Raw genomic sequence first — 24,751 nt, forward strand, 5'->3', positions numbered from 1 at the left:
GACCAATCGCTCTGGAGGTAGCGTACCGATCAATACTAGTCTTAGATGATGTTGAACTAATTTTCCGCACTGGCACTTTTCTCAAAACCGCAATAAGGACACGGAGATCTATGATGGACCCCTGATCCTGTATGACATAATTTGTGAATTGTTTTAATAACTGTATATATCAGCATGATGGTCATTTTTGCACAAGGCACTTTGGCTATTTGTATATTGAATTTTAATCTTTGTATTAACTATTGTGATGAATTTGTGTTTTCTGTGCTTTTATGGGAACTATTGTATCCGAATAAAGTTGAACTGAACTGAATTACTTCTTTAACGTGCTGGCCGGGCGCATGCTGGGCCAGCCTAACTGGGGACGTTGTGGGGTGTTTACAAGGACCACCCCCTCGCAACACTATTTGGTGGGTTGGTCCGACATTACAATAAAAGGCTGGAGAGACAGCGGGTGAGAGTGGAAAAGAGGAATACATGCAGAGCATGGTGCAGCTGGAGTTGAATAGAGAGAATTAGGTTGTGCGAAGGAAGTGGAGGGGGCAGAAATAGAAAGGGCAAAAACGTTATTGCGGGTAGGAGTTACATAGGGAAGAAGAACTGATACCAATGGAAAGTTACAGGATGGAAGGGTGCAGAGGCAAGCGAAGATAGAGGAAGAACAGGGTAATTGTTGCTGGGAAAAGGAAAAAGAGAAAGAGAGAGGGCACAGCAAGGAGACAGTGGAAGGCAGGATTGGAGCTCTCGATGCCAGAAGACAGTGAGGCAGGAAACTATATTCATCCAGGAAACTTTAGAGCCATTGGGATGTGGTTGGGCAAAGCTCACGCTGCTTTCATTTAATGGAGATAAAAGACAGAAACAGTAAGTGTTTCATTTTAATTTTTCACTGGCCCTACCGAGCTTCATAAAGCTGGTAAATGTGACCGCCATTTTGTAGTGGCATTGCTTCTGCACTTAAATGAGCTCAGTCATATATGATAGAGCCATGTCAGGAGTGGATTGGAGCTGAAGTTGAGTGGTGGGAGAAAGCTCATGCTGGTTCTGATGTTAACGCCCTGAAAACAAATAAAAAAGTGGTCAATGTGTTACTGTTTAAAAAAAAAATTATCTGCAGCAGGCACCATCGAACTCCATAATGAATCATGTGGTGGCTATTTTCCTGCATGTTCACATAAAGTAGCCCAAACATATATATTGTGGCATTTGTTTCAGGTTCTTTTGGGGTAGCACAACACTATTTTCCTTTCTAGTGGCGGAATACCAGATTATAGGTGTCAGGATGTGTGAGCGTCTTGCCAGCCACGAATTTATGTTGTCTGCCACTTTTCAGCAATGCTGTTGATGTTGGCATCCATTTCCAGAATGCTTGGATGCAAAAAATACAAGTTACCCATACTTAATATATGCAAGTGTTGGTTTATAATGCAGTCACCATGAGGGACCACTTTTGTGCTAGTCTGTATATGCATAATAACACTTTCGTTTTTTCTGTGCACTCAAATTTCTCTGCTAATCCAAACCTAACAAAGTTCATTGTGTGCTACTGCATCCGTTACACTGTGTCTCGCAGTGCCAAAAATATCAAACAAATCTACATGGGTTGGTCGAGCCAGTCCCTTGGATGTGTGCACTTTTCTTTGAAACCAAACGTTTCTTAACTCAATTTCATGTGTTTCAAAAACAACACTCCAAAACTTGATGGTTAAATTATTGTTCCATGAATTTATTCATTCATTTTTTGGTTCAATAAGTATTTCATTCATCTTGATTTCATCAAAGCGCAATGCTTTTTACAAAACCCAATGCATTTCGGGTAGCCTATCGACTCTTCCTCAGGGGTTTTCGAAGCGTCTCTAACAGCTTCAATCTCTAGTGGCGTGTTAATCCTGACTGACGTTTGGTTTCAAAGAAAAGTGCACACGTCCAAGGGACTGGCTCGCCCAACCCATGTAGTCTGTATATGTATACATCCATAAAATGCTGCGGGGTAATTCAAAATGGCACAGACAGCTCAGAAAGGCAATGCCTGATGAGGGCTTGCCGAAACAAACCAATCGCTGAAGTGGGCTGACCAAAAACCTCTTTCTGCAGTTTTTCGGTGTATGAACGTTTTGTGGGTGTGTGTGTTTTTGAGCAGACAACATGATAATTTTTTCCAAACAGATAAATCTACCAAACCATACTTAAAAAGTAATATTTTAATCTATAGCCTTGAGAGGATGACCGTAAATAAATGAGTAATATTTCTTACCATTGCATCTGCTTTGTGCTTCATGCGCTTAGCTTCCTGCATAAAGTAGTCCGCCCGCCGAGGCCTACACGAGGAGAATAGAAATATGTTTAGTCTTGGCAAAGGGCTTTTCTGTCAGGAGTTTACTTATGAGCAGTCACTTTTAATGAAATAGTGCCTACAGGGGGAGGCGACACAGGGCAAACAAGGAATCATAGATAAAATGGATGTTGGCATCCTTGACATTTTCTGCTAAGGACTGAGGAGCTTTTGCAAATATTTATGATTGCAATTGATATATTTGTGCGTTCCGTTTCCCTGTGTTGGAGTACCTGCCCTTCTTTTGGCTTCCCCTTCCCCCATAGCCATAGGCCCACCATGGTCTGTTTTTTTTAGGATCCGAAATTACTGGATCTGCAAACTAAGGACCTGGTTTACCACTTGCAAATCTGTACATCCACGGAGATGCACAAGGGCTGCAGAAGCATCGCCCCTCTCACCCCTCCAGCTCAAAGGGGAGCAGACAACGGTCCCTGCAGCCAGACTACAGCTTCCTCTCACCCTATATGCCCTCCCTGCCTCCCCATGTGAAAACCCCATTCCGCCAACAAAGTCAAAATAACAGGCTTCACGCAATGCTGAAAATCTACAGCTCGGACCTCCAAATTTCAAAAGGGAGAGACATAGGGCACAATCCCTCTCAGGTAATGCGACTAGAATTTAGAACTCGCTACCGCCAATCCTTCACACCACTGCCTCTTTCTGGATTTTCAAAACAGATCTTAAAACTCTACTCTTCCAAAGACACTTTGATCAATAATTCTCCTCGTCAAAGCTCCTCACCAGGCACATAACCCCTCATCCCAGGTCATGGCACTCACGAGAGCTACTACGACACCTGTCTCAATTTTGAAAATATGTATTATATATTTGTGTAACCCTAATCGCTTCACCTTTTACTTAATATGTAATCTTGAGTAAATTTGTAAACTATTAATTTGTAACTCTCACCATGAGTGACTGTTGTACATATAAGTAGTGACACCTACTACCATGTCGCTCTATTGTAAAGTGCTTTGCCACCTTTGGGTAAAGTACGCGGTATATACAAATGCATAGATAAATAACTTTCGGTGCAACAGTATCAGTGCAAAATAGCACATGTGCAATTGCTTTTAGTCCAGACCCTGACCCTTTAAAACTTCAGGTGTGGGGTGTAGAGTGTCATACTTGGCTTTTGCCTTTGAACTGTTTACTCTTCTCTGGCTGCGGATGGCATCCTCAACTAAGTTTACAAAAGACCAACATAACAGCGTAGAGATGGTATCCATTTTCAATCGGTGTGTTTTGCTGTTCACCCTATGTGGGAAGGGTATGCCCAAACGTGGGTCCCTTGCTCACTAAGCCACTGGAGTCAAGCTATCCTGGCTGAAGACGGCTGATAGCCAGAAACCGGTCCTAGGATGCTTGTTTCTGGTCCAGGAAAGACATGGCTTGGCAGTTTGGGCTGGACTGGTCCCATGAGGCACAGGGTCAAGACTGATTTGCATATGGCCATGTCTGAACTGGGGTGGCTTGGTGAGCAAAATAACGATGGATTAAACCCAGATCTGTGACTGGGGGTGAATGTTTTGCCATTGTGCAACATTCCGTCCATCATCTTGCGTGTTTTGCTATCCATTTTCAATTGCCTGCAACTCTATTCCAGTTACTGGACACCCACCTTGTGCTCAAAGTTGGCGACCGGTACAATTTATCCCAACTGTGGTGTCACTGCCTTTTTCTTGCCAAGATTGGCACTTTACAGCAGACCCTGGAGGACGCTCTTTTTTGTGTCTCTCCTGTTACTCCAAAAGAGCGTGTACTGGATTATACACACACATATAGTGCAGCATTGCAAATTGTTGCACCTTTGTACACTCTCCCATCTGTGAAGACTTTAAGACTTGATGAATGTGACAAGCATGAGTTTTGAAGCTGCTTCTTTTGCAAATTGCTCTTCTGCGGTTGCACACATAACGATGGAGGAAATACTCACGTGTCATCAAAGATAAGCTTTGGTCTCCTGCAATGTTTGTGGCCATTTGCATGGGGCAACTGAGCGTCTCTTTGGGGCAGGTGTTTACTGCCAAAGCCATTCTCTGGACTACGGTGATTGGTTCTCTGAAAAGGAAAGAACACCGAGAGAAGATAATTTACAAATATCCTCGATTTTTTATCTTACATATGTCATTGAGAAGCAGCTTTCACAAAAGAGCACTTTAAAAAAGTTGGAAAAATTGCATGCAATATTTGATATATGTCAATACTGAAGCGAAATCTCAAGCAAGGACAAAAATCTCAAATATAAAAAGATACGCAAATCGTTATGATACAGAAAATCTTTAAAACACCTCCTTTGAAATTGTTGTTGCCATCCAAGACGGCCATTTTATATACAAAAAATCTCCTTAAAAACTTATATTCTGAAGTATTTTACATGAACCATTGATGAAATGGGTGCAAGTGCCGTCACCCTGGGCGCCCTCTGCATGGCAAGCAGAACTGAGATAAAAGCAGTCTGGAGAGATCTTTGTGTGTGCAGCTTTTTGCAGGGAATATTACAAGTGCATGATAACTATGGTGGTTAACGCACTTGTGGGAAAGAGCTACGATATGTCTAGTAGTAGTTTAGACTCATGATATAGTAGCACGGTCAATATTCCTGCTGCAAAGCACACACTGCGGTATGCAGATCACAGATTAGTATTTTATGTTTATAGCTCAGGGGGTTGTTGCTTTTGTCACACAGCTACTTTTGTTATTTGGAGTTCATAAGCAATAATCTTTCTAAAATAGAACATTGAGCTATAAACTGGCATCAGAGTCCTCTAGGCAAATTAAAAGGTTTTGGTCAGAATGTTATTGTTTTTCCCCTCAATCTTTAGTTTCTCTAAGGTTGCTAAAAAGAGTTGCTTATGGGAGCAATACAATTTTTTACAAATGATACCCCATTTATCGTGTTACGTTTATGGGGGCGATTTGCTAACACTATACCTGGTTTGCAAGACAAAAGTGATGCAAACCTGGTCCAAAATTTAGTTTTGGGGCTTAGTTACCATCTCAAATACTGAATTGCATTGCACAGTAGTACTAAAGTTACACAAAGTAGCACTATTTGCTACTTATGTCAAGGAGGCATATCATAGGTGATAAATGGATGCTCCCATGCACTCAGCCATGGATTTTGCGGTTAATATCCGTCTACTAATTTTGGTAGAATATGATTGCCATCCTAAAATTATACCTCCTTGAGGCAGACGTAAACTTGGAGAAAAGATTTACTTTCTCCAAATCTTTCCACCTTTGGATGTGTGCTGCACTATGCCGTCCACATACAATGTGGTAAAGTGTTAAACTTTTGTCAAAGCATAGACTTTTTTGCTGTAAGGGTACTCTTGAAGATAAAACCTAAGCTTGACATCACGGTCCAGTGTCATTTAGATTAGAGGGAGATGCTCACCTGATGCAATACATAGAAATCTATAAATAGACTGGATAGCAATTTAATAGGTGCTGTGACAGCTCCACTGTTTTACAGCTATGCTTTAGATGGTCCACCTTAGCATATACATCAGAAGGTGATTTATATGACTGGGACTTACACTGCATACTTCTACAGGAAGTGAATGCGGTCGGCCTTCATTCTGGTGGTTCTTACTGAAGGAAGCCAAGGCAGGTCGCAGGTTGCTGCAGTCGGTTTTCATAGAAGCACAATTTCCTTCACTACAGTATTTATGTTTTGGGGGATCGTGATGGGGTAATACTGATGATCCAAGCACTGCCTCTTCTTTGTGCATCTGCATTGCCCTGCTGAAATGAGAAATCAAGATTGGGACGTTCAGAAAATGCACTTCGAAATTAGGAAGCCCTAACACCGGCTTTGGAACATCTATCTCCATTGCTACTTTCTAAAATTCACTGTTGAGTAAGTCGCCTCTTCTTCCTGGTTCAGAGTCTGGCTCATGGTGTTGAAGAAATGTGATAGGCCAAATAAGCTGACAGTCACAAACCTAGAACCAGACTCGCAATGGCAATAACATGCGATAAAATTACTAGATTCACACTTGTTATCCCACATCATCTCCCTGTTATAAATACTTTAACCTTCCTTCACTTAATACAGTGCACTACTGTAACGTAGTGCACAGTATTTGGTACACTATGTGTTATAACTTAATTTACTTGATTACAGTTCTTGAACTATTCACTTCTAGAGTAAATCATAAATGCCATTTTCTATATCATTGAAGTAGAGAATTGAATATTGAGATGTACATTACTGTTTTCTGATTCAAGTGCCCAGGTAAAAGTAAAGTACCAACAGCTCTCATTGAAGAACTGTGAGAAGTGGATGTATGACATTACAACGCATGGTTTTACCACGCATGCCTTTACATCGCAGTTTTTACAACGCATGCTGTTACAACGCATAGCGTTAAGGGGTGCTGGATAGTGAATAGTTTAATTTACTATTCCAACTCCAGTCCCCGTGGATAGTAGGGAAGGTGTTGGATAGTAAATTAAATCTATTCCCTATCCTAGAGCGCCCCCCAGCGCTATGCGTTGTAATAACATGCGTTGTAATAGTTGCGTCGTAAAGGCACTGCGTGGTAAAAGTTGTGTTGTAAAGGATGTTCCCCTTGAGAAGTACAACGATCTTCAGCAACATATTACAGTTTTAACCTTGTGGAAATAGTTGCAAATCAGTGAAGTAAACCTTGAGCGGGGGGAGGAGGAGACAGGAGAGCGAGATCAGTAGTAGAATGGTAAATTATAAATGATTTGATTTGATTGATACATTTGTACAGTGCACGAATGCCCAGAGGTGTCTTGGCGCTAGAGTCGGTAGGACACAGTTGGAGAAGAGCCAGGTTTTCAGTGCTCTTCTAAAAGACACAAGCGATGTGCTGCTCTTTATTGAGATTGGAAGAAGGTTCCAAGTCTTAACTGTCCCTAATAGGAAACTTCTTCCACCCCAGCGGACCTGCTTGAACTTGGGTGTTTGTAGAAGTTTTGTGTGAGCTGATTTTAAACTTCTGGCTGGCACATACCATTTCAAGTGCGTCCTCAAAAACTGTGGCCCTAAACCAGGTAGAGCTTTAAAGACCAAGTATTGTGATTTAAATGTAATGCTCTTGTCCACTGGAAGCCAGTGGAGGGCTCTTAATCTCTGGGAAACTGGCTCATTCCTGGGGATATCCAGTATTAATCTGGCTGCAGCATTCTGCAATCGCTGCAGTTTTAGTAAGTACTGGGATTGGATCCCCATGTATAGGGCATTACTATAGTCCAGTCTGGCGACGGCCAAGGCTGTAACTAGTGTTTTTAGTGCACCGATGGGGATAAATGGCAGATTTTCCTGATCATTTTTAAAATAAACCAGAAAGAAGAGAAAAGCTTATTCATCTGACTGTTAAATGTCAGTTTGTCATCAAAGACGTAACTTAGGTTCTTAACCTTAGGGACTGGGGTTGGGCATTCACCCAGACTGGCAGGCCACCATCTAGGAGACCAAAGGGATGAATCGGATCCTAACAGCATGACTTCGTTTTTTTCGCCGTTCAATTTCAGGCCGTTGAACTGCATCCATGTGTTTACTTGTGTTATGCAGTAATTGAAACGGTCGGGTGTCTCCACCACTTTGTTTGAGACTGACACCACCACCTAGGTGTCATCTGCATAAGAAACAGCAGAGAAACCACACTGCCTAATGATCGAGGCCAATGGAGCCACATATATATTGAAAAGTGTCTGACGCGGATCGTGACTTGGTTGTTTTCACCACTTGAATGATCTGTTCTACTGAGAGGGGAGAAAAAAAGAAACCTGTGCTGGGTGTACAGATGTCTGACCCTGGCTTAGTGAGCTTAGAGGGGGAGTGGGTACTGTCCTTAAAGGTTTTGTACACTTTCTCCACTTTTTCTATGAAAAACTGTCCCAAAGTGTTACAGAATTCTGGGCTACTAGCCATCCGGTATTTAACTGGTAGATTAGCTAGTTTTTTACTGTAGAGAAAAGCTTCTTGCAGGAGTTCTTAGCCTCAATGATTTTTGTTGTAAAATATTGACTTTTTTCCTCTATAACAAGTTTCTTGTACACTAACAATGTTTGTGTGTACTCAGTTTTCCTATCCTGATCATAGTTTACCCTCCACTTTCTTTCTGATCTTCTGCACGCTTGTATTTGTGCTTTAAGTTTGTCCGTAAAACCATGACTCAGAAGGCTTTATCCTCCTGGAGATGAAGCTCTTTTTAGGGGCTGCAATATCTACCTCTGTTTTAACCCAAGTGGATAGTCTCTGAACGGCTGAATTGGTGTCCGATAAGAGGTTTGGTTTGGTTCTAAGATACAATGCTTGTAGATCAGGAATATTGATATTGGCCCAATCTTGGTGGGTGACCAAGACGGGTGTCTTTGTAGATGTTGGCTGGTGCTGAACAGCCCTTACAGTAAACATTATGGCTCTATGGTCCGACCAAGGAACGGGAATTACCTCTGAGACTTTGAGAGTGGGATTTGAGGTAAAGATTCCATCTAGAGTGTGTCCAGCAACGTGTATCCTGCTTGATGATCTGTCCCAACGAGAAACTGGCCATCACATCAACTAGTGAAGCAGTATTGTGGTCTGCTGATTTTTCTAAATGATAATTAAAATCTCCTAGTATTGTAATGTCAGAACCATCAAGACTGGATTCAAGAAAGGGACTGATAATATTCAAGAGAGGGGTCCGTGCCCTAGGAGGCCTACAAAGAAGAAGGCCTTTTAGTGTGTAATTGTTGCTGAGTGAGATCTGAAAGGATAAGGTTTCTCAGTCAGGGGAGCTTCCAGCTGAAGATCCAGCCACTAGCAAATTCTCTCTAGAAATGATCGCTAGACCCCCCCCCCCCCGGAGTTGAATGTCCTATCTGCTCTTATGATAGTACATCCTGCGGGGAGTGCTAGTGCAAGCTCAGGATCTGAGGCATCGTCTGACCATGTTTCTGTTATGAAGGCCAGAACAAGCTTATGTGATTCTATCAGATTGGCCAGCTCCTTATTATGTTTTATTAGTGACCGCAAGTTAATTGGCTTCGCTTTAAAGCCCTTGGTGGTATTCTTGTGTACTGGTTTTGCTGGTTTTTGCTGTGATATTAGAGCCTTAATTTTCGTAAAACTGAGCTGCAGCTTACAGTGCTTACACTGCTTGGGCTCTCTCAGGAGGTCAAGTAGAGGGCAACTAGAGTTTCCACAATTTGCGTTCAGTATAGATAACTTGTCTTTTGTATAAGTTATGTTTCTCTGCTTTCCAGAAAAATGAGCAGGGATTCTGGTGCTGGGCGCGGGCCAGGTGCAGATGGGCGCAGACAGGCTTGCCTTTGGCGCGCCTTCGGCGCGCCTCTGCTGCGCACATCCGATCTGTCATCAGGCTATTTAGGGGGTGCAGCGGGAAAGACTAGCCAGTTCACCGCCCAGAAGTGCCTGTTTTCCCTGGAGGTGTAAGAGCCTGGGAATCGCCCTCCTTTTAACGGCACTTGCCGCGTCGGACCGGGGCGAGAAAAGGAGAGATCGAGACCCCGGGGCCGCCTGTCAACCCAACAGAGTGAAATACAGCGCAAAGTGGGTGCAATGTGAACACATAAAAACGATATCAGCAATAGCAGCAAGTAATATATAAAGGTAGATAGAAGATTGCTCATCTAAATAGTATTAACCATTTGTATTGTAAATCTAGATGATTGAACTGTATACCAGCAAGAGGGTAAGGAGTCCTCTCATCAATGGAACTCAGACCGGATCTCAGTTTCAACAGATTCGCCGAAAAATCTGATGAAACTTGGGGAGTAGGTCTTGTAGATTGTAAATCTGTTGAAACTGATGTTATTGATGCCATCACATTATGTCATCCTCATAATCTCAGATAACTACGCATTACAAGAAGGAGTCTGAGAAGATTTCCAGTGCCTGAGTATGTACAGATTCGCCACTGCAAATGCTGGTGCCTTAATGGATCAGTCTACAGATCTTAATGTTTTTGTCAGTAGGAGCCCATGCCAACCACACTGTGTGAACGATTAAAATATTTTGATGGCATCCTATAAACACCATACAATATTTGTTGATTTTAGGAATATCTAGCAATCTATGTTCCAGATGCAGCTATGTGGGTGTATCATTATCTTGTAATACAATACGTCTCATATCTCATTTGCAAGATCCGGTTGGCAATGAAGTATAGTTAAAGGTCTGGAAATCTGAGGCTGCCCGAAGTGGTAACAGCAAGTAATTTAAGTGACTTAAGTCTGGACTTCTGTCTAGCCCAGATAAAGGATTGAACGAGTTTGGAGATTTGTAACAAAAATATTTGGCCATGGAGAGAGGGAGCATACTGAAGACAACTAAACCATGGCATCACCACCATCATTAGAACTTGCATCCATCCCCAGAGCTTATTTTGCAGTGCTGATCAGCAGGCAAAGTTTGATTCGGTTTAGTCAATCAATGGAGGAATGTTGTTCTCGATCACTCCATGCACACCCATGTTAATGAAGACACTTTGAAAAGTTAGATTATATAGTTCCCAGGTAAAGGGTAGTTGCTTATTGTAAATTTGGTGGTTCACTTTCATATCAGCCGTACCTCGCTCTTGCTCAAGGTGATTTTGTATCCAGTGAGTTGCAGAAAGTCTTCATCGACTTTCATCATACAAGATATGGACACTGTAGTGTCTGTAAGAGTCAAAATAATGTAATCTGCATATAAAATGATTTTCATTTCTCCTGTTGATGCCTGTATGCCATGAGTGGACTTAGCCTGATTGTGGTCGCCAGTGACTATACAGTACAAATTAGGAAGTAGTGTGGACAGTGGGATTCCTTGAAGTGTATCCCTATGGGGCAGATAGAAAACCAGGACAATTCACTTGTGCCATTGATTGTATGCACAATCATTTGACCTTTGACCACTCCCATAGAAACTTCATACTTATCCCCACTCCACGCGATTCAATGCTTTCTTGGCTTGTAATGAGATAGATATATTTTCATCAAACTCTTGCTGTGCATGCCACGGTAGATGTATGAACTTGCTCATGTTATCTCTGGAGGAGCTTCCATGGACAAATCAAGGTTGTGAGGAGTGAATGAGAGTAGTGATAACTCTTTTCAATTATTAGTAATTTAATGTCAGTATTTATATGTGGGAAAAGCCTGTAAATTGCGTACTGGAGGCAGTCTTTGTCTGGTTCTGGTATCAGTGTGATCATTACTTTGTTGATTTATTTGTTCAGGGAGCCCGTGGATTCAGCATCCTTAAAAACTTTGCATAAAAGTGACAAAATAAATTGCATATTTGTCTTACAAAATTCAGTAGGGAAGCCATCCTTTCCTAGGGATTTCACAAGATATGTTAGTGATAGGCGTAACAATTTCATCTTGAAGGATATCACCATCTCTGCTATCACTTAAAAATGTCCGTGTGCTTTGGTAGTGGAAGGTATATCTGAAGTGGATCTTCCGCCATTCTCAAGTAATTCTGCCACATTTGAGGTAAAGGTTGATTTAATATCACGCATATGGAAGAGTACCTGCTCATCATCATTATATATATATAGACTCTCTCTTTCAGAGTTGTACGGCTAGGATGTGTCCAGCCTTTTCGCTGTGTTCATAGTGCCTCCATTTCAATCAGTTTACAAAATATTTTTCTTGCTTTGTGAAGAACAAGTTCAGGTGGATACTTTGCTTTCTCTAGTTCTCTTCAGAGAGTGTCAGTGATGTAGTCTTTATAGGTTTTAGTCAAATCCTTTGTATTTATTTTCAACAGAACCTGTTTCTTCCTCATCTGCATTTTACGCATTGCCGAATCTTTCATAAACTTTCCTCAAATTGAATCCTTCCCTGCAGCTCATAGGTCTGTAGGGCGGACGCAAAGCCTTCAAAGGTTGCCGGACAGTTTCTAACATGATCTTGGAGAGAATGCTTTTCCTCCTGCGATTTGTAATGTACGGTGTTCATCCTCCATTTTTGGAGTGGTGGGGCTACATGACCTAGGTCTAAGGATAGTAGAACAGGTACACAGTTCTAAATCCCATCTTCAAGTATGGAACAGTCATAAAAGCCTATGAAGTTGGTCCATTCATAAAGGAAAAGTCAATCCTCAAACTAGTACGATGAACACGAGATACAAGGGTATAGTCTCTTTCTCTAAGATGAAATAACCTCTAAGGATCTTGCAAATCAAAGTCATCTATCAGGTCTCGTAGAATGGCTAAATTGTGTCATTGGTTTAATTGATTTGTCCACTTCTCCAGGTGTGTCCAGGTGGAGATCTGGTGCCCAATTCAAATCACCTCTCACTTCCAGGATGCCTTTCCAAATTATATAAGCAATCTAGATAAGTGTGAGAGGAAATCCAAATCAAAGTATTTCCCAGAAACATATATTTTCTGTAGAAATAATGAAATACTTGACTTAGTGGTAAGATCAACCTGGAGGAAAGGGGGGCACGCACTATGCAAAAAGACTTAATAGACACACAAGGATGTGATAAAATTTGACCTGTGAGCAACTCCTTTTGCGAACTATTTCCTCTTTGTTCAGGGTCTAGTACGAAAGAGAAGAAGAAGAGGAGGGAGGAGCAGATAGTTAATGAAAAAGAAGTTTAATATGCGTTAAAATAAAAGGTTTTGTTTGTTTGAGTCGAGGCCGGAGTTTTTTGCAGTATAGTATCATTCATAGAGGTGGGTGAGCCAACATATTAACAAGGAGTGCCGAGCTCGGATCAAAGAGCCTGTGCACGAGCTGAGCCTTGAAAATATTTGCTATGTCAAACATACAATAAACAGCACGTAAACAATAATAACGTCTATTCAGAATTTTAAAAGTGTTTTTCTTTAACATTAATATTTGACATTAATAAAGCACATTATAGCACTACACTGAGAAGTGCAATTACAAGTGATAGTTTTGTGCAACTGGTAGTCTGAACTCACATATTTGAAAGTGCCTTCATAAGCGATAATGAAAAAAAAGAGTATTGATAAAATAAAATATTTTCCTAAGATTAGACAATTTACATGGGGAAGCCACGATTTATCCAGGTTTTTGTTTTCTATGTACAAATCAGCCAGTATATGAGTATTTATATTTCTTTCCTTACTTTAAGGCTTTGCTTTCAACTATAGCGCAAACTGGACCCAAAGGTATTGGAGCCCTCTACACGTCACCAGTTATAATTTAAGAGGACACACGCATTGTTTATAGACATGGGGAGGTTAAGTGATTTGCTCAGAACCACTACAAGACTAAAACATGTTTCCTCAGCTTCACAGTCGGCAGCTTAGACCGTAATGCCACATCCTGGGTAGAGAGATTAGAGGTAGACGGAGTCCACATGAAAGACTGGCTCGTTATGGCCTCAAGGTTCTAACAGAAACTTGAACCATGCCAAAGCCAGGCTTCAGGCTCGAGCATGGCTCGAGCTTTCAGAGGCTCCCCCGCCTATAATAATTCATACGTTTGCAGAGCGATATGCTCAGGTGTAAGAGAGTCAGGATCACACGTCTAGGACCATGTTGCTAAATGGTGAATAAGACTGACAGGATATTACCCCACTGTACATCAGTCTTTCACAAGGGATTATGACCTATGCCTATCTCGAGAATCAGTGTCATGTGGTTGATTCAACGTGTCTGAACTTCCTCTCCCTAGTGATTATGGTTCACATCTGTGCAAGTAGCAACCAACACACTGACTGTGCTTGCCTTGGTTGTGAGATCATCCTGTGTCACCTGTGATTCAGGAGGTGGATTTGCGGTGTCATAGGTTTTGAGGCTAGGAGTTGCACTAAATCTTTAGGATTATGGAACTCCTTTGTCTTTCCATTCATTGGGAAAATCATATTGCTGGATCTAGAAGCCCATATTTGGTGTCCCAGCATTAACAATGAAGTCCAAGGGCCTGATTTGTATTTTGGGGGCAAGCACACTCCTTCTCAACGAAGAAAGAGTATGATTACAGCCAATATAATGATCTGCCCGCCAAATTTGTATGCGTCTTGGCCAAACTTCTGTCTACCTTCCCAATTCAGATGGGAGGACATATAGCCGTTTTTCACTGCCCGTCACTGGCAGGCAAACCCTGGCAGTAAAGGGCAGGGGAAAAAAACTACTCTCCTCACCATGGGAGATAACTCGCATGGCAAGGGGCGCATTGCTTTTTTTATTTTCAAAAACCTACTTCACCAAATTTTGCACAGCTGGATTGCAACTTTAGATGCATGCCAGAGTGACGTTAACTCTAGTGTCACAACTTGTCTCTTTCTTCCAAGTCCACAACACTCCACATCAAAATAGCTTCAGATAGCCACAATGACATTATTACAGAGAATTCACCAATAGTTGTGTTTTAATTGGGCACTTAGATTTTAAGATGATATGAAGAATGTCATCTTCCCGGAAACGCCAATCACAGCTGCCGATGGCTAATTTATTAAATTGAATTTAAATACAGGATCTACTGCTCAGGAGTAATCCTATAAATGTACCTTGTAATCCCAGCTGAATGGTTTGGTTCTTTTCAATTTATCATAACGTCCTACACACGCTAGACACTGACACCAATAATGTGGGAATACCCATCTGATGTTCTGTCCTTAGAGTGTCAGTAGGCTTAAAATTAGAAAAAATGAGGAAATGAAGAAAATGTGCTGGGGTGAATGTGGTGCGCGACTGTACAGGCCCATGTTTAGGCCTCGCACAGAGGTGCATATAAAAGAAAACATGCACCTCATACTGCTATCCGGAATAAGCCAGAGTGGCTTGATTCCTCTTTAAAAATCAGTTATTCCGCGCCCTGCCAATCTGGTGCACGTCTACGTTACGTCTGATGCGGAGAGCCCAGGTGGCTCACAGAAAACACAGCCACACAACGATCTGGGCAGCTTTTATCACCACTGCCAATCTCTAAATACGGCGCTTTGGGGCACATGCATCATTGAAAATTGCATTCGCAAATGGTGCGAATTCGCAAAATTCGCCCGTTTGCGAATGCAATTTCATCATTTGGGATGCATCATCATTTTTTTACTTTTCGCAATTTAAGAAATTGCAAAATTGCGATTACTTAAATTGCGATTGCATTTAAGGAATCTCAAATTGAGATTCCTTAAATGCAATGCATCAAACTTAAAAAATTAACGATTTCGCTAATAGGGGGAGCAAATTACCATGAAGTTGACCTTCATGGTAATTTGAGAAAACTTTAAAAAATGCACTTAAGTGCATTTTTCAAAGTTCCATTTTACACACACACATGCCCTTGGGGCATGTGTGTGTGCAAAATGTACTTATAGGCAGATTTCAGGGGTGTAACAGGGTGTCCTTTTGACACCCTGGCACCCTTGAAATTGCATTCTCAATTTGCGATTCTCTAATTGAGAATCGCAAATTGAGAAAGTCTTTCCATTCATGAATGGGGAGGTATTCCTTAATTGTGATTCGCAATTTGCGAGTCGCAATTAAGGAATTTTAAGAAATCGCTATTTTTTTAGCGATTTCTTCATGCATAGCCTTTTGCAATTCCTTATTAGCGAATCCTTATTTTTCGCTAATAAGGAATCGCAAATGGCATTGTTGATGCATGTGGGTCTTAGTATCAATAACTGTTAGGGAGGAACTGAGAGGAATATTCTACAGAAAAGAAAGTGAACAATGTCATCGTCTCCCAACCTGACAAGTATGCAGTGTTAATTCAATTTAAGCCCATGTTCATTTGTAATTCTCCACGTCACCTCTGGCTTTTGAGAGGTAACTAACTGATACTTCTGTCAGGCTCTGTCACGTTTCTGTCTTGTTGTACAGGCTCTAATGTTTGCTACATTCGACTATTGAAATTGTATGTTGACAGGCACTCCAATTTCATCCTTAACACTAATGTCCTCCTTAAAACAATCAACGCCGGTATTAACAAGCCTTCTCTTTAGAATAAATGTAAATGTTTTTGTACTTGTATAGCACACAGCTACCCACAGTGGGTTTCCCGGCGCTTTTACGAATACCGCAAGGGAACCCTTCCTGGCTTTCCCTGGGAAGTGTCCACTCCTGGGAACCCCCATGGTGCAGACCAGGCATCCCTCGCGTTGTGGGGGCTGTTGTGGAGACTATGCAAGCTTACGCCCAGAGTTGCAGCGTGGGACCCATGATTAGAATAGGTACTGAGGCGAGAATATCCGGTCAGGGGAATTAATGAGCCCAAGACCCGCCGAGGCAGGAATTGAACCCTGGTCCCTGGCCAGAGCTCTGCATCGAGGTCTGCCTGCTCTAACAATTGAGCCACACTTCTCCACATAAGAAAATATGATCACATTTTCCCTGTACTTAGGGATCGCCATTGGCTTTCCTGAGAAGTAAGAATAAAGCCAAACTGGATTCCATCACCTTAAAACCAAACATCTATAAGAACTTGGATTCCTTGTTGAGGCCCTGAGGATAGCTGGTGCTGTTAAAAATGTAAGATGTCTATACAAAAGACTGGTAACAAAAAGATTCGAAATCAAAAAGTAGCCTGTGCTTCAGGGATCTCCTTTCAAGTATACCAGAGATGCTCAGAGATACCAATCCTATTCTGAAAAAAGCTGACAACCGATTTATACAAAGTTTACCTAAACTGAACCCAACTAACCTTTCGCTCATGGTGCCTTTTATCTGACACTGATCTCTTCTTTCTCTCTTTTTTTTTTACTCCTCTTTCACCTTCTTTCTGCTCCTCCATTTTCTCCAAATCTTCTTTATATTGCTTCTCATTTGTACTATGTTCACTCTTTCACACTTTTAACATTATAACCCCATCTTCAGTACACCACCACACCAGCTTCGACCTCCTTTTTTGGATTCCTACATGCATTATTGAAGCTCATTACATTGTTTCGTGCAAGAGATGCCTGCCATCTCGCTCTGTTATTGTATTTACAGTACGCTGACACCTTCTAGTTGACTAGCAGTCTATAAAAATACAAAAATATAAGGAAATATTTTGTTAAACTTCTTATATATTTGTAGGTTTCTACCTGACGATCTTTATCTCCCACTTGCAGTATTTATTTGTGCATCTCACAACAATTTTAGTTGAGTTAAGATTTGAGCTTGGCTTACCTTGCCTAAAGGTAAGGTAAGGGTACTTCAAGAAGGCTGTGAAGGTTAGTGAGGGACCTCAGAGGCATATTAACAACGGCCAGCAATAATCATCGTTGGCCGTGCTTATCGATAATTATATTATCGTAGGCTATCTCTGGTATTTATCGCCCTGGTAGCGCGTGATTAAACAACGTGTTACTCCAGGGCGATAAAAATTCCGGAGATAGTGAGGTTCTCCCTTTTGTAGGGAACATCGCTGGTTTTCCAGCGATGTTCCCTACAAAAGGGCGATAACCTTGCTGATACGACCCATGGGGTCATATCAGCATAATCCACCCCCTATGTTAGGGATGGCTAAGTCAGGATTTTAGCAGACGTTAGATTTTGGCAAAAATGGCAGTTTTCACCAAAATCTAATGTGGGCTAAAATCATGTGAGCCTTGTAAATATTGCAATGTAAACATCAGCGATATTTGCAAGGTAGTCCGTCTGGGTACGCCCAGTAATGCCCACTTTGCATCTCATTCGAGATGCAAAGGGAGGCGTTGGGAAAAAGGGTGCTAACATGCGATTATGCATGTTGCACCCTCTTGTAAATAGGGCGCTGGTTTTATCTCTGCTTTTCTGGCTTTGTAAGCCAAACAAGAGGAGATAAAGCCCTTGTAAATATGCCCCTCAGTTTCTAGTTCCTCTCTCTCTCCTTGCTACCTAACCATAGTTTGTGTGTCAGTCCTCTACCACTCGTACACTTCAGTCGTGCATAAGATTTTGTACAGCGTCAATTGACTAACAAGAGGTTAAATGTTAGGGTGATTCCAAAGAGTCCCTAATACATACCCATCCATGCCAGGGAAACCAACTCAATTATTTTCCTTAAAGGAAAGTTTTATGTTAAAAATGAACATATCTTTTTTAGTGTAGAGATGCATATTGTGCAATACATTAAAATCCCAAAATATCCCATAGATCCCCATGCAGTTCTTTTCACAATGTTTTTTAAAATTACGTAGACCATGAATGGAGGCAAAGTATAACAATAATACATTGAAATGACTGCAGAGTCCCAAGAAGAACCTAACCAGCTAATTAAACCATCTCCCCACCGGATTCTGGATGACTACCACATGCTGGTTACAAGAATTTAACACCTTGGGCCAGGCTTATCACTGGCATGATTGTCAGTACAACAAAGCCCTTACCACGCAAATCCATCACCATTGAGCTAGAGCCAGAATGAATGGATCCAGCACTTGGCAGCCCTCTCTCCCAGCTGGATACAGATCAATGCAGCAGAACCCAGAGGTCGCAGCTCATTAATATTAGTGAACTGGCCGCATGGTATGAGAGTTCCTTGAGAGGCAACAGACAGATGTACGTCGTTACAACGCATGCTTTTACAACGCATGCCTTTACGACGCACGTTTTACAACGCAAGTCGTTACAACGATTTGCGTTGGGGGCGCTGGATAGTGAATAGTTTAATTTACTATTCCAACTCCAGTCCCCGTGGATAGTAGGGAAGGTGTTGGATAGTAAATTAAAACTATTCCCTATCCTAGAGCGCCCCCCAACGCAAGTCGTTGTAAAAGTTGCGTTATAATGGTTGCGTCGTAAAGGTACTTCGTTGTAAAAGTTGCGTTGTAAACGCTGTTCCCCCAACAGACCTCTATCTGGAGAATACAGTGAACAGCAATGGGACTTCTGTGCACTATGGAAGGCCACCAGTAGAGGTGTGCTGACCTTATTCTGTAAATGACTGGGCTTTCAATTTGAAAAAAGCTATCACTACTTTCTGACTGCATATGCTTATCAGCTCTGTTAGAGAGGGTGTACACTTTTGTTAAGTTGCAAAGTATGGCCCAATAGCAACAAAAGGATCTGTTAAATAGCCATTGTCATACTTTTTTATGAATGAAACACTGACTCTGAATTGTGCCATTACTCAGTGACACATCTGTCCCTGGTGTCCAGGCAGGGAAATGTAAACACGAATAAAATGACATACTTGCTGATACGCGTTTCAAAGATTGTTGCTGGGACACCGTTGGCACAGGCAGGCACTTGAGGCGAGCAGTGTCTTTCCACTTGATTCCGTTTCTGAGCTGCATGGTCCTCCTCATTCCCACACTGCATCACGGCAAACAAGAATCTCTGTTAGTAAGATCACTCAGACAAGACAAGGTTTAGATTTGCACAACATACTGTTCGCTTGATAAAGTGAACTCTATCTTATGGCATTTGTTTACTGTGTCCAGGAAAACAAACAGCTGTATAACACTGGAGATGAAATATGAGGTGTAGGTCTAGCAACATGTGCAAGAAGTACACACATTCATGTACTAGACTCTAATAACATTAATCATGGTCCCAATAATAATTTGTATTTAAATACAGATTGCCAGTTTTGAATCCAAAAAGTTCAGGAAGGAAAACCCCAGACTCTAGGCTCCAAAATTGTAGAACTCCATTCAACTGCAAATCCGCAATACACCATTCCTCTTCCACCAAGGGAACAACTCGAAAATCTACTTTTCAAGAAAAACATCATCATATTGTTATCTCTTGACTACCAGATAAAATGGAAGAATGCCTACCTGCATAGCCTTCGCCCTAGATCCTACTTACCATGCCCCCCTTCTGCATCTTCCCCCCTCAGCCCTCAATCTCCTTCTTCTGGTAACCTACCACTCTTTTCAGTCCAGCCCGAAAGTCCCAGCCCTCTCTCAAGCTCCATTCCGTAATTTTTAGGTCTTGTGGCGTTAACCGCGCGAAAGCGCAGTCTCGCCAGAGACCTATAGTCAGCGACGCAGCTTTCCAGGAGACAGGACCTGGCCGCGCGCATCTCCTCTCCAAGAAAGCGATTTGGACGGGCCACGCGCACAAGAACGGGTGCTCCATAGAGCAGGCCACAATTCCCTTGCAATGCGCAGACACAAACACAGTGAACTTTGAACGTCTTTTTTTTTTTGTTTTGCCTTTCTAACTTTCAGTTTCCTTGACTTTCAGTTTTGTTCTTACTTATGTTGAGCTGGCTTTGCACATAAACACACGCTTCATTAAGCAGGCTACAATTAGGTTTTGTTTACTTTTGTATTGCTGGGTTGTAAAAGCAGCGCCTGCTTAAAATCAAGTGGTGCCTTGTTGGCGGTAGTAAATGTCAATATTTTTCGTACAGCCTGTTAGGCAATTGCAAACCCAGGCAGAGAACAAATACACGAGCATTATCAGGCGATTCTTTTAGTAAGAATGCTCAACATTCATGTGCTTTATTATTTACGGCTTAGCGTTTTTTTTTTTCATGCAGCCTGTTAGGCGATTGCGAACACAGGCAGAGAACAGATACACGAGCATTTAGAATGGTGTTTTTGGAGCTTTAAGCATATATTCTGGTTAATGCTAATTCACTGCTTTTCATTACGCTAAAATAGGTCAGTGGCAAATGCTAACAATTAACGTTCATTTGTATACCTGCCCGATGTGTTTTGATTTTTTAAAATGGGCTTTTTCGCGGTTTAAGCAATTATTTTTGTTTTTTGGTGCGTTCAGCATCCATGTGGCTGGCTCTGTGGCTCTTTAACGTTTATGGCGTGTACTTCAAAGTAGCGTGTACTTTAAAGAAAGTAGCGCCTTCCTGGCGTTAGTAGATGGTAGCGCCTTCCTGGCGCTAGTAGATGTGAATTAATCACGCATTTTGAGGGCGGTGTGATCTCTTAGTTTACCACCATGGGAGGTGATGCATTTGTTTACATGACGCCGCGTGTCTATACCTTTTTGTTTGCTGTTTGCTGTTTATTTTATTTTGTACTGCGTTCTTGGCGGCCAGAGGCACAAACAGGGAACACTACCATGGGAGGGGATGCTTTTGTTTACATGGCGCTGCGTGTCTATACCTTTTTGTTTGCTGTCTGATGTTTATTTTATTTCGTGCTGCGTGCTAGCCAGCCAAGGGCATTATTGTTGTAAATCTCCACATTCACGTGCTTTAATATTTACGGCTTGAAGTGAATGCTGAAAATTCACGGCTCTTTAGGGTGCTTGAATACGTCAGTTAAGTACGATAAAAAATGGATTTGTATACTTCACTGCGTGCAATTTTATTTTGTACTGCTTGACAAGCGGCCAAAGGCACAAGCAGGGAACATTACCATGGGAGGAGATGCTTTTGTTTACATGGCCCCACGTGTCTATACATTTTTGTTTGCTATCTGATGTTTATTTTATTTCATATTGCGTGCTAGCTAGCCAAAGGCATTATTGTTGTAAATACTGAATATTCACGTCCTTTAATATTTACGGCTAGGTGTAAGCAGGGAAGTGAATGCTAAAAATTCACGGATTTTTAGGATGCTTTCATATGGCAGTTAAGTACTATGGAAATGGATGCATTTGTCCAACAACTAAATGGGTGTAAGCTTCTTTTCAGTGCTACGATTTAATCCTGCCTCTATTTCTAATGATTAAAGAGCAGGCAGTATTAATAAATTACTCACCTATTTCCATGCATACATGCTTCAAGCAGCGCTATAATCTTACTAATTTGTCTACATGCATACATATTTACCTGGTATTGATAGTTATTTTTCGCTTTGCAGGACAGTTTAATTACGTACTTTCAAGGGTGAATTTTGGGAAGATTCAGCTCACAGGCCAACAACTAAATAGGTGCAAGCATCTTTTCAGTGTTATGATTTAATTCTGCCTCACCTCTACTTCTTTTATGTCGTTAGCATATTTGGCTACAACGTCAACGATTGAATAGGTATCTGTAAACACACTTTTGTTTCTAACAGGGGCACAAGCAGGGAACAGACACACAAGCATGGAACAGAGGCACAGGTAGAGAACAGAGGCACAGGCAGGGAAAAGACAGGCAGGGAATACAGGCACAGGTAGGGAACAAAGACACAAGTAGAGAATATAGGCACAAGCAAGTAACAGAAGTGTAAGCAAGGATGAGAAGTACAAAGATGGGAGCAAAGGCACAAGTAAGGATCACAGGCAGAAGCAGGGAGCATAAGCACACGCAGGGAGCACGGAATAGATGCACAAGCAGAGAATAGAGGCACAAGCAGGGAAGAGAGGGACAAGCAGGGAACAGAGGCACAAGCAGGGAACAGAGGCACAAGCAGAGAACAGAGGTACAAGCAGGGAACAGAAGCACAAGCTAAAACGTCAACGATTGAAAAGGTATCTGGAAACACACTTTTGTTTCTAACGAAGGCACAAGCAGGGAACAGACACACAAGCATGTAACAGAGGCACAGGTAGGGAACAGAGGCACAGGCAGGGAAAAGACGGGCAGGGAATACAGGCACAGATTAATGTTTGCAATGTTTTTGATGACATTACTGTGTGCAATTTAGATTCTATTCTTTACTTTCACTCTGTATGCACTTACAACTTTTAAACGTTACTTTTACTAAATACTTTATACATATACAACTGTAAAGTTAGCATATATATAATTACAAAGTTACATGTTTTGTTTCAATTTATATGTTACTCATTTACAATAAATAGAAAGGTTTTTACAAACAACAAAAAAAATAAAGCTTCAATTACAAATCGCAATCTTTACATTTTATTTACCAAGGGAAATGTACTCTTATCTCTAAATGCTAAATGTGTTAATAACTAGTAATAACATTTGAAAGTCTTGCTGCTACATATTGTCTAAAAACAAAATAACTATATATGCTTATCACTATGCTACCTAATTACTAAAATACATTGTAAAAAAAAATGCCAAAAAATCTAAATTAAATGCTGCGAGACCTATTGCATTGTAAATGCTTGTTGTGATCTTGCTACAGACTGCTGCATGTGGAAGACAGCATTCAACATGATACTCTTCAGAGCCAATCTTTTTTTTTTTTTCAGAGCCAATCTTTGCTGAAAATTGGGTGGCTTTCATTTAAATCTCAGTTTCCTTGCTCTTATTTTGTGCTTCACTCCCTCTTTGTGTTTGACCAGCACACAGGAGCTTTTTGGTTTCATTGCCTTTTGTCCTGCTCTCAACTGCATTGCATTTAAGAAAGCAGAGCTATGTTTAACCCCTTAGCCGCGTAAGTAATTCCGCCGCGGCGCTAGGGGGAGGGGGTCGCGTGGCGCCGCCATGCTCGTGACGGAACCACTCCGTCACGAGCCGCGGTGGCGCTGTGCTTGTGACGGAATGGTTCCGTCACGGCCCCGCCCGCCTAATAGAACGTTCAGCGCAGGCGCAAAATCAGCGCCGCGCAGGCGCGGCGGCTGGGTCGTGACGGAACCTTTCCATCACCAGCACAGCACCACCGTGGCTCGTGACGGAATGGTTTCGTCACGAGCATGCAAGGGGTTAAACAATACCAGTTTGTTGCATTTCAGGGCCACGCTAGAAAAACAACAGCAGAAATGTGAAAGATACCATAGCTATCTTGACAGGCATGGAAGAATACTGCAAACATGCTTTAGCAATGCCAACTGGTCCAGCTTGTATCTAAAAGTAAGTGGGAGTGATTGGCAGTGGCAATGCTTTTTTGTATAACACTCCATTGCTTAATAGCTATCTTAGAGTTATATATAAATACTTATGCTGTTTCTACATTTTGTAAATAAGCTGTTACTATTAACCATAATTCAAGACGCTCATGGTTAAGATACAAGAGGGAGCATATCCTATTAGTTACACATGTCCCCACCGAGAAACACCCAGCAGACCACATTTTTATGGACAGTGATCGGCACATCTAATAATGAAAATTGACAAAAACTGAAATGCTACAAGCATGCAATGAGGCACCTCTATTTTACCTCTTTGACTCTTCTGAGATGGATGTAAGCGAACATGATAATTGGGTAAATGTAATAGGGTTGCTGTTTTTTACCTATAACGGGAACCACAAACTGCTCACTCTAGTGAGCAGAAAGACCATTGAGTTTGATGTATTAAGCAACCCTACAATTACTGGTCAGTCACTGCTCTCGATATGCTTTTGTATGCCTGTAAAATAATAGGGGAAAGATTGGAAAACATGTCACCCAATCCTACTGCACTGCGTGACGGGGGAGAGTAGGAGAGCCTCATATCTACATAGTTATGTTGCTGCTTATCTCACTCTCTGCACAGGTGCTCTTTGAGCCTGCCTTACACCATGCACACACCCTTGCACCATAGTGTACCGGTCCAGTCTAGACTATGCATAGCACCTCTGTATTACTTCTTTGACTCTTCTGAGATGGATGTAAGCAAACATGATGAATGGATTAATGTAATAGGGTTACCGTTTTGTACCTATAAGGGGAACCACAAACTGCTCACTGTATTCAGCAGAAGTAACATTGAGTTTGATGTATTAAGCGACCCTACAAATACTGGTCAGTCACTGCT

At 41.7% G+C, this 24,751-nt stretch overlaps 1 protein-coding gene across 1 annotated transcript in view; it reads right to left on the reverse strand.

The window, feature by feature from the left end:
* AFF3 (ALF transcription elongation factor 3) overlaps positions 1-24,751 on the reverse strand; it is a 1,926,848-nt gene that overhangs the window by 110,782 nt on the left and 1,791,315 nt on the right. The window contains exons 12-15 of the mRNA XM_078658016.1: positions 19,391-19,512; positions 5,878-6,085; positions 4,272-4,396; positions 2,255-2,318 (exon numbers count right to left, since the gene is read on the reverse strand). Coding sequence (XP_078514142.1) covers positions 2,255-2,318; positions 4,272-4,396; positions 5,878-6,085; positions 19,391-19,512 — 519 coding nt within the window. The remainder of the gene's footprint in view (positions 1-2,254; positions 2,319-4,271; positions 4,397-5,877; positions 6,086-19,390; positions 19,513-24,751) is intronic.

The sequence above is a fragment of the Lissotriton helveticus genome, chromosome 8 (genome assembly GCF_964261635.1).
Source record: "Lissotriton helveticus chromosome 8, aLisHel1.1, whole genome shotgun sequence".
Classification (NCBI taxonomy): domain Eukaryota; kingdom Metazoa; phylum Chordata; class Amphibia; order Caudata; family Salamandridae; genus Lissotriton; species Lissotriton helveticus.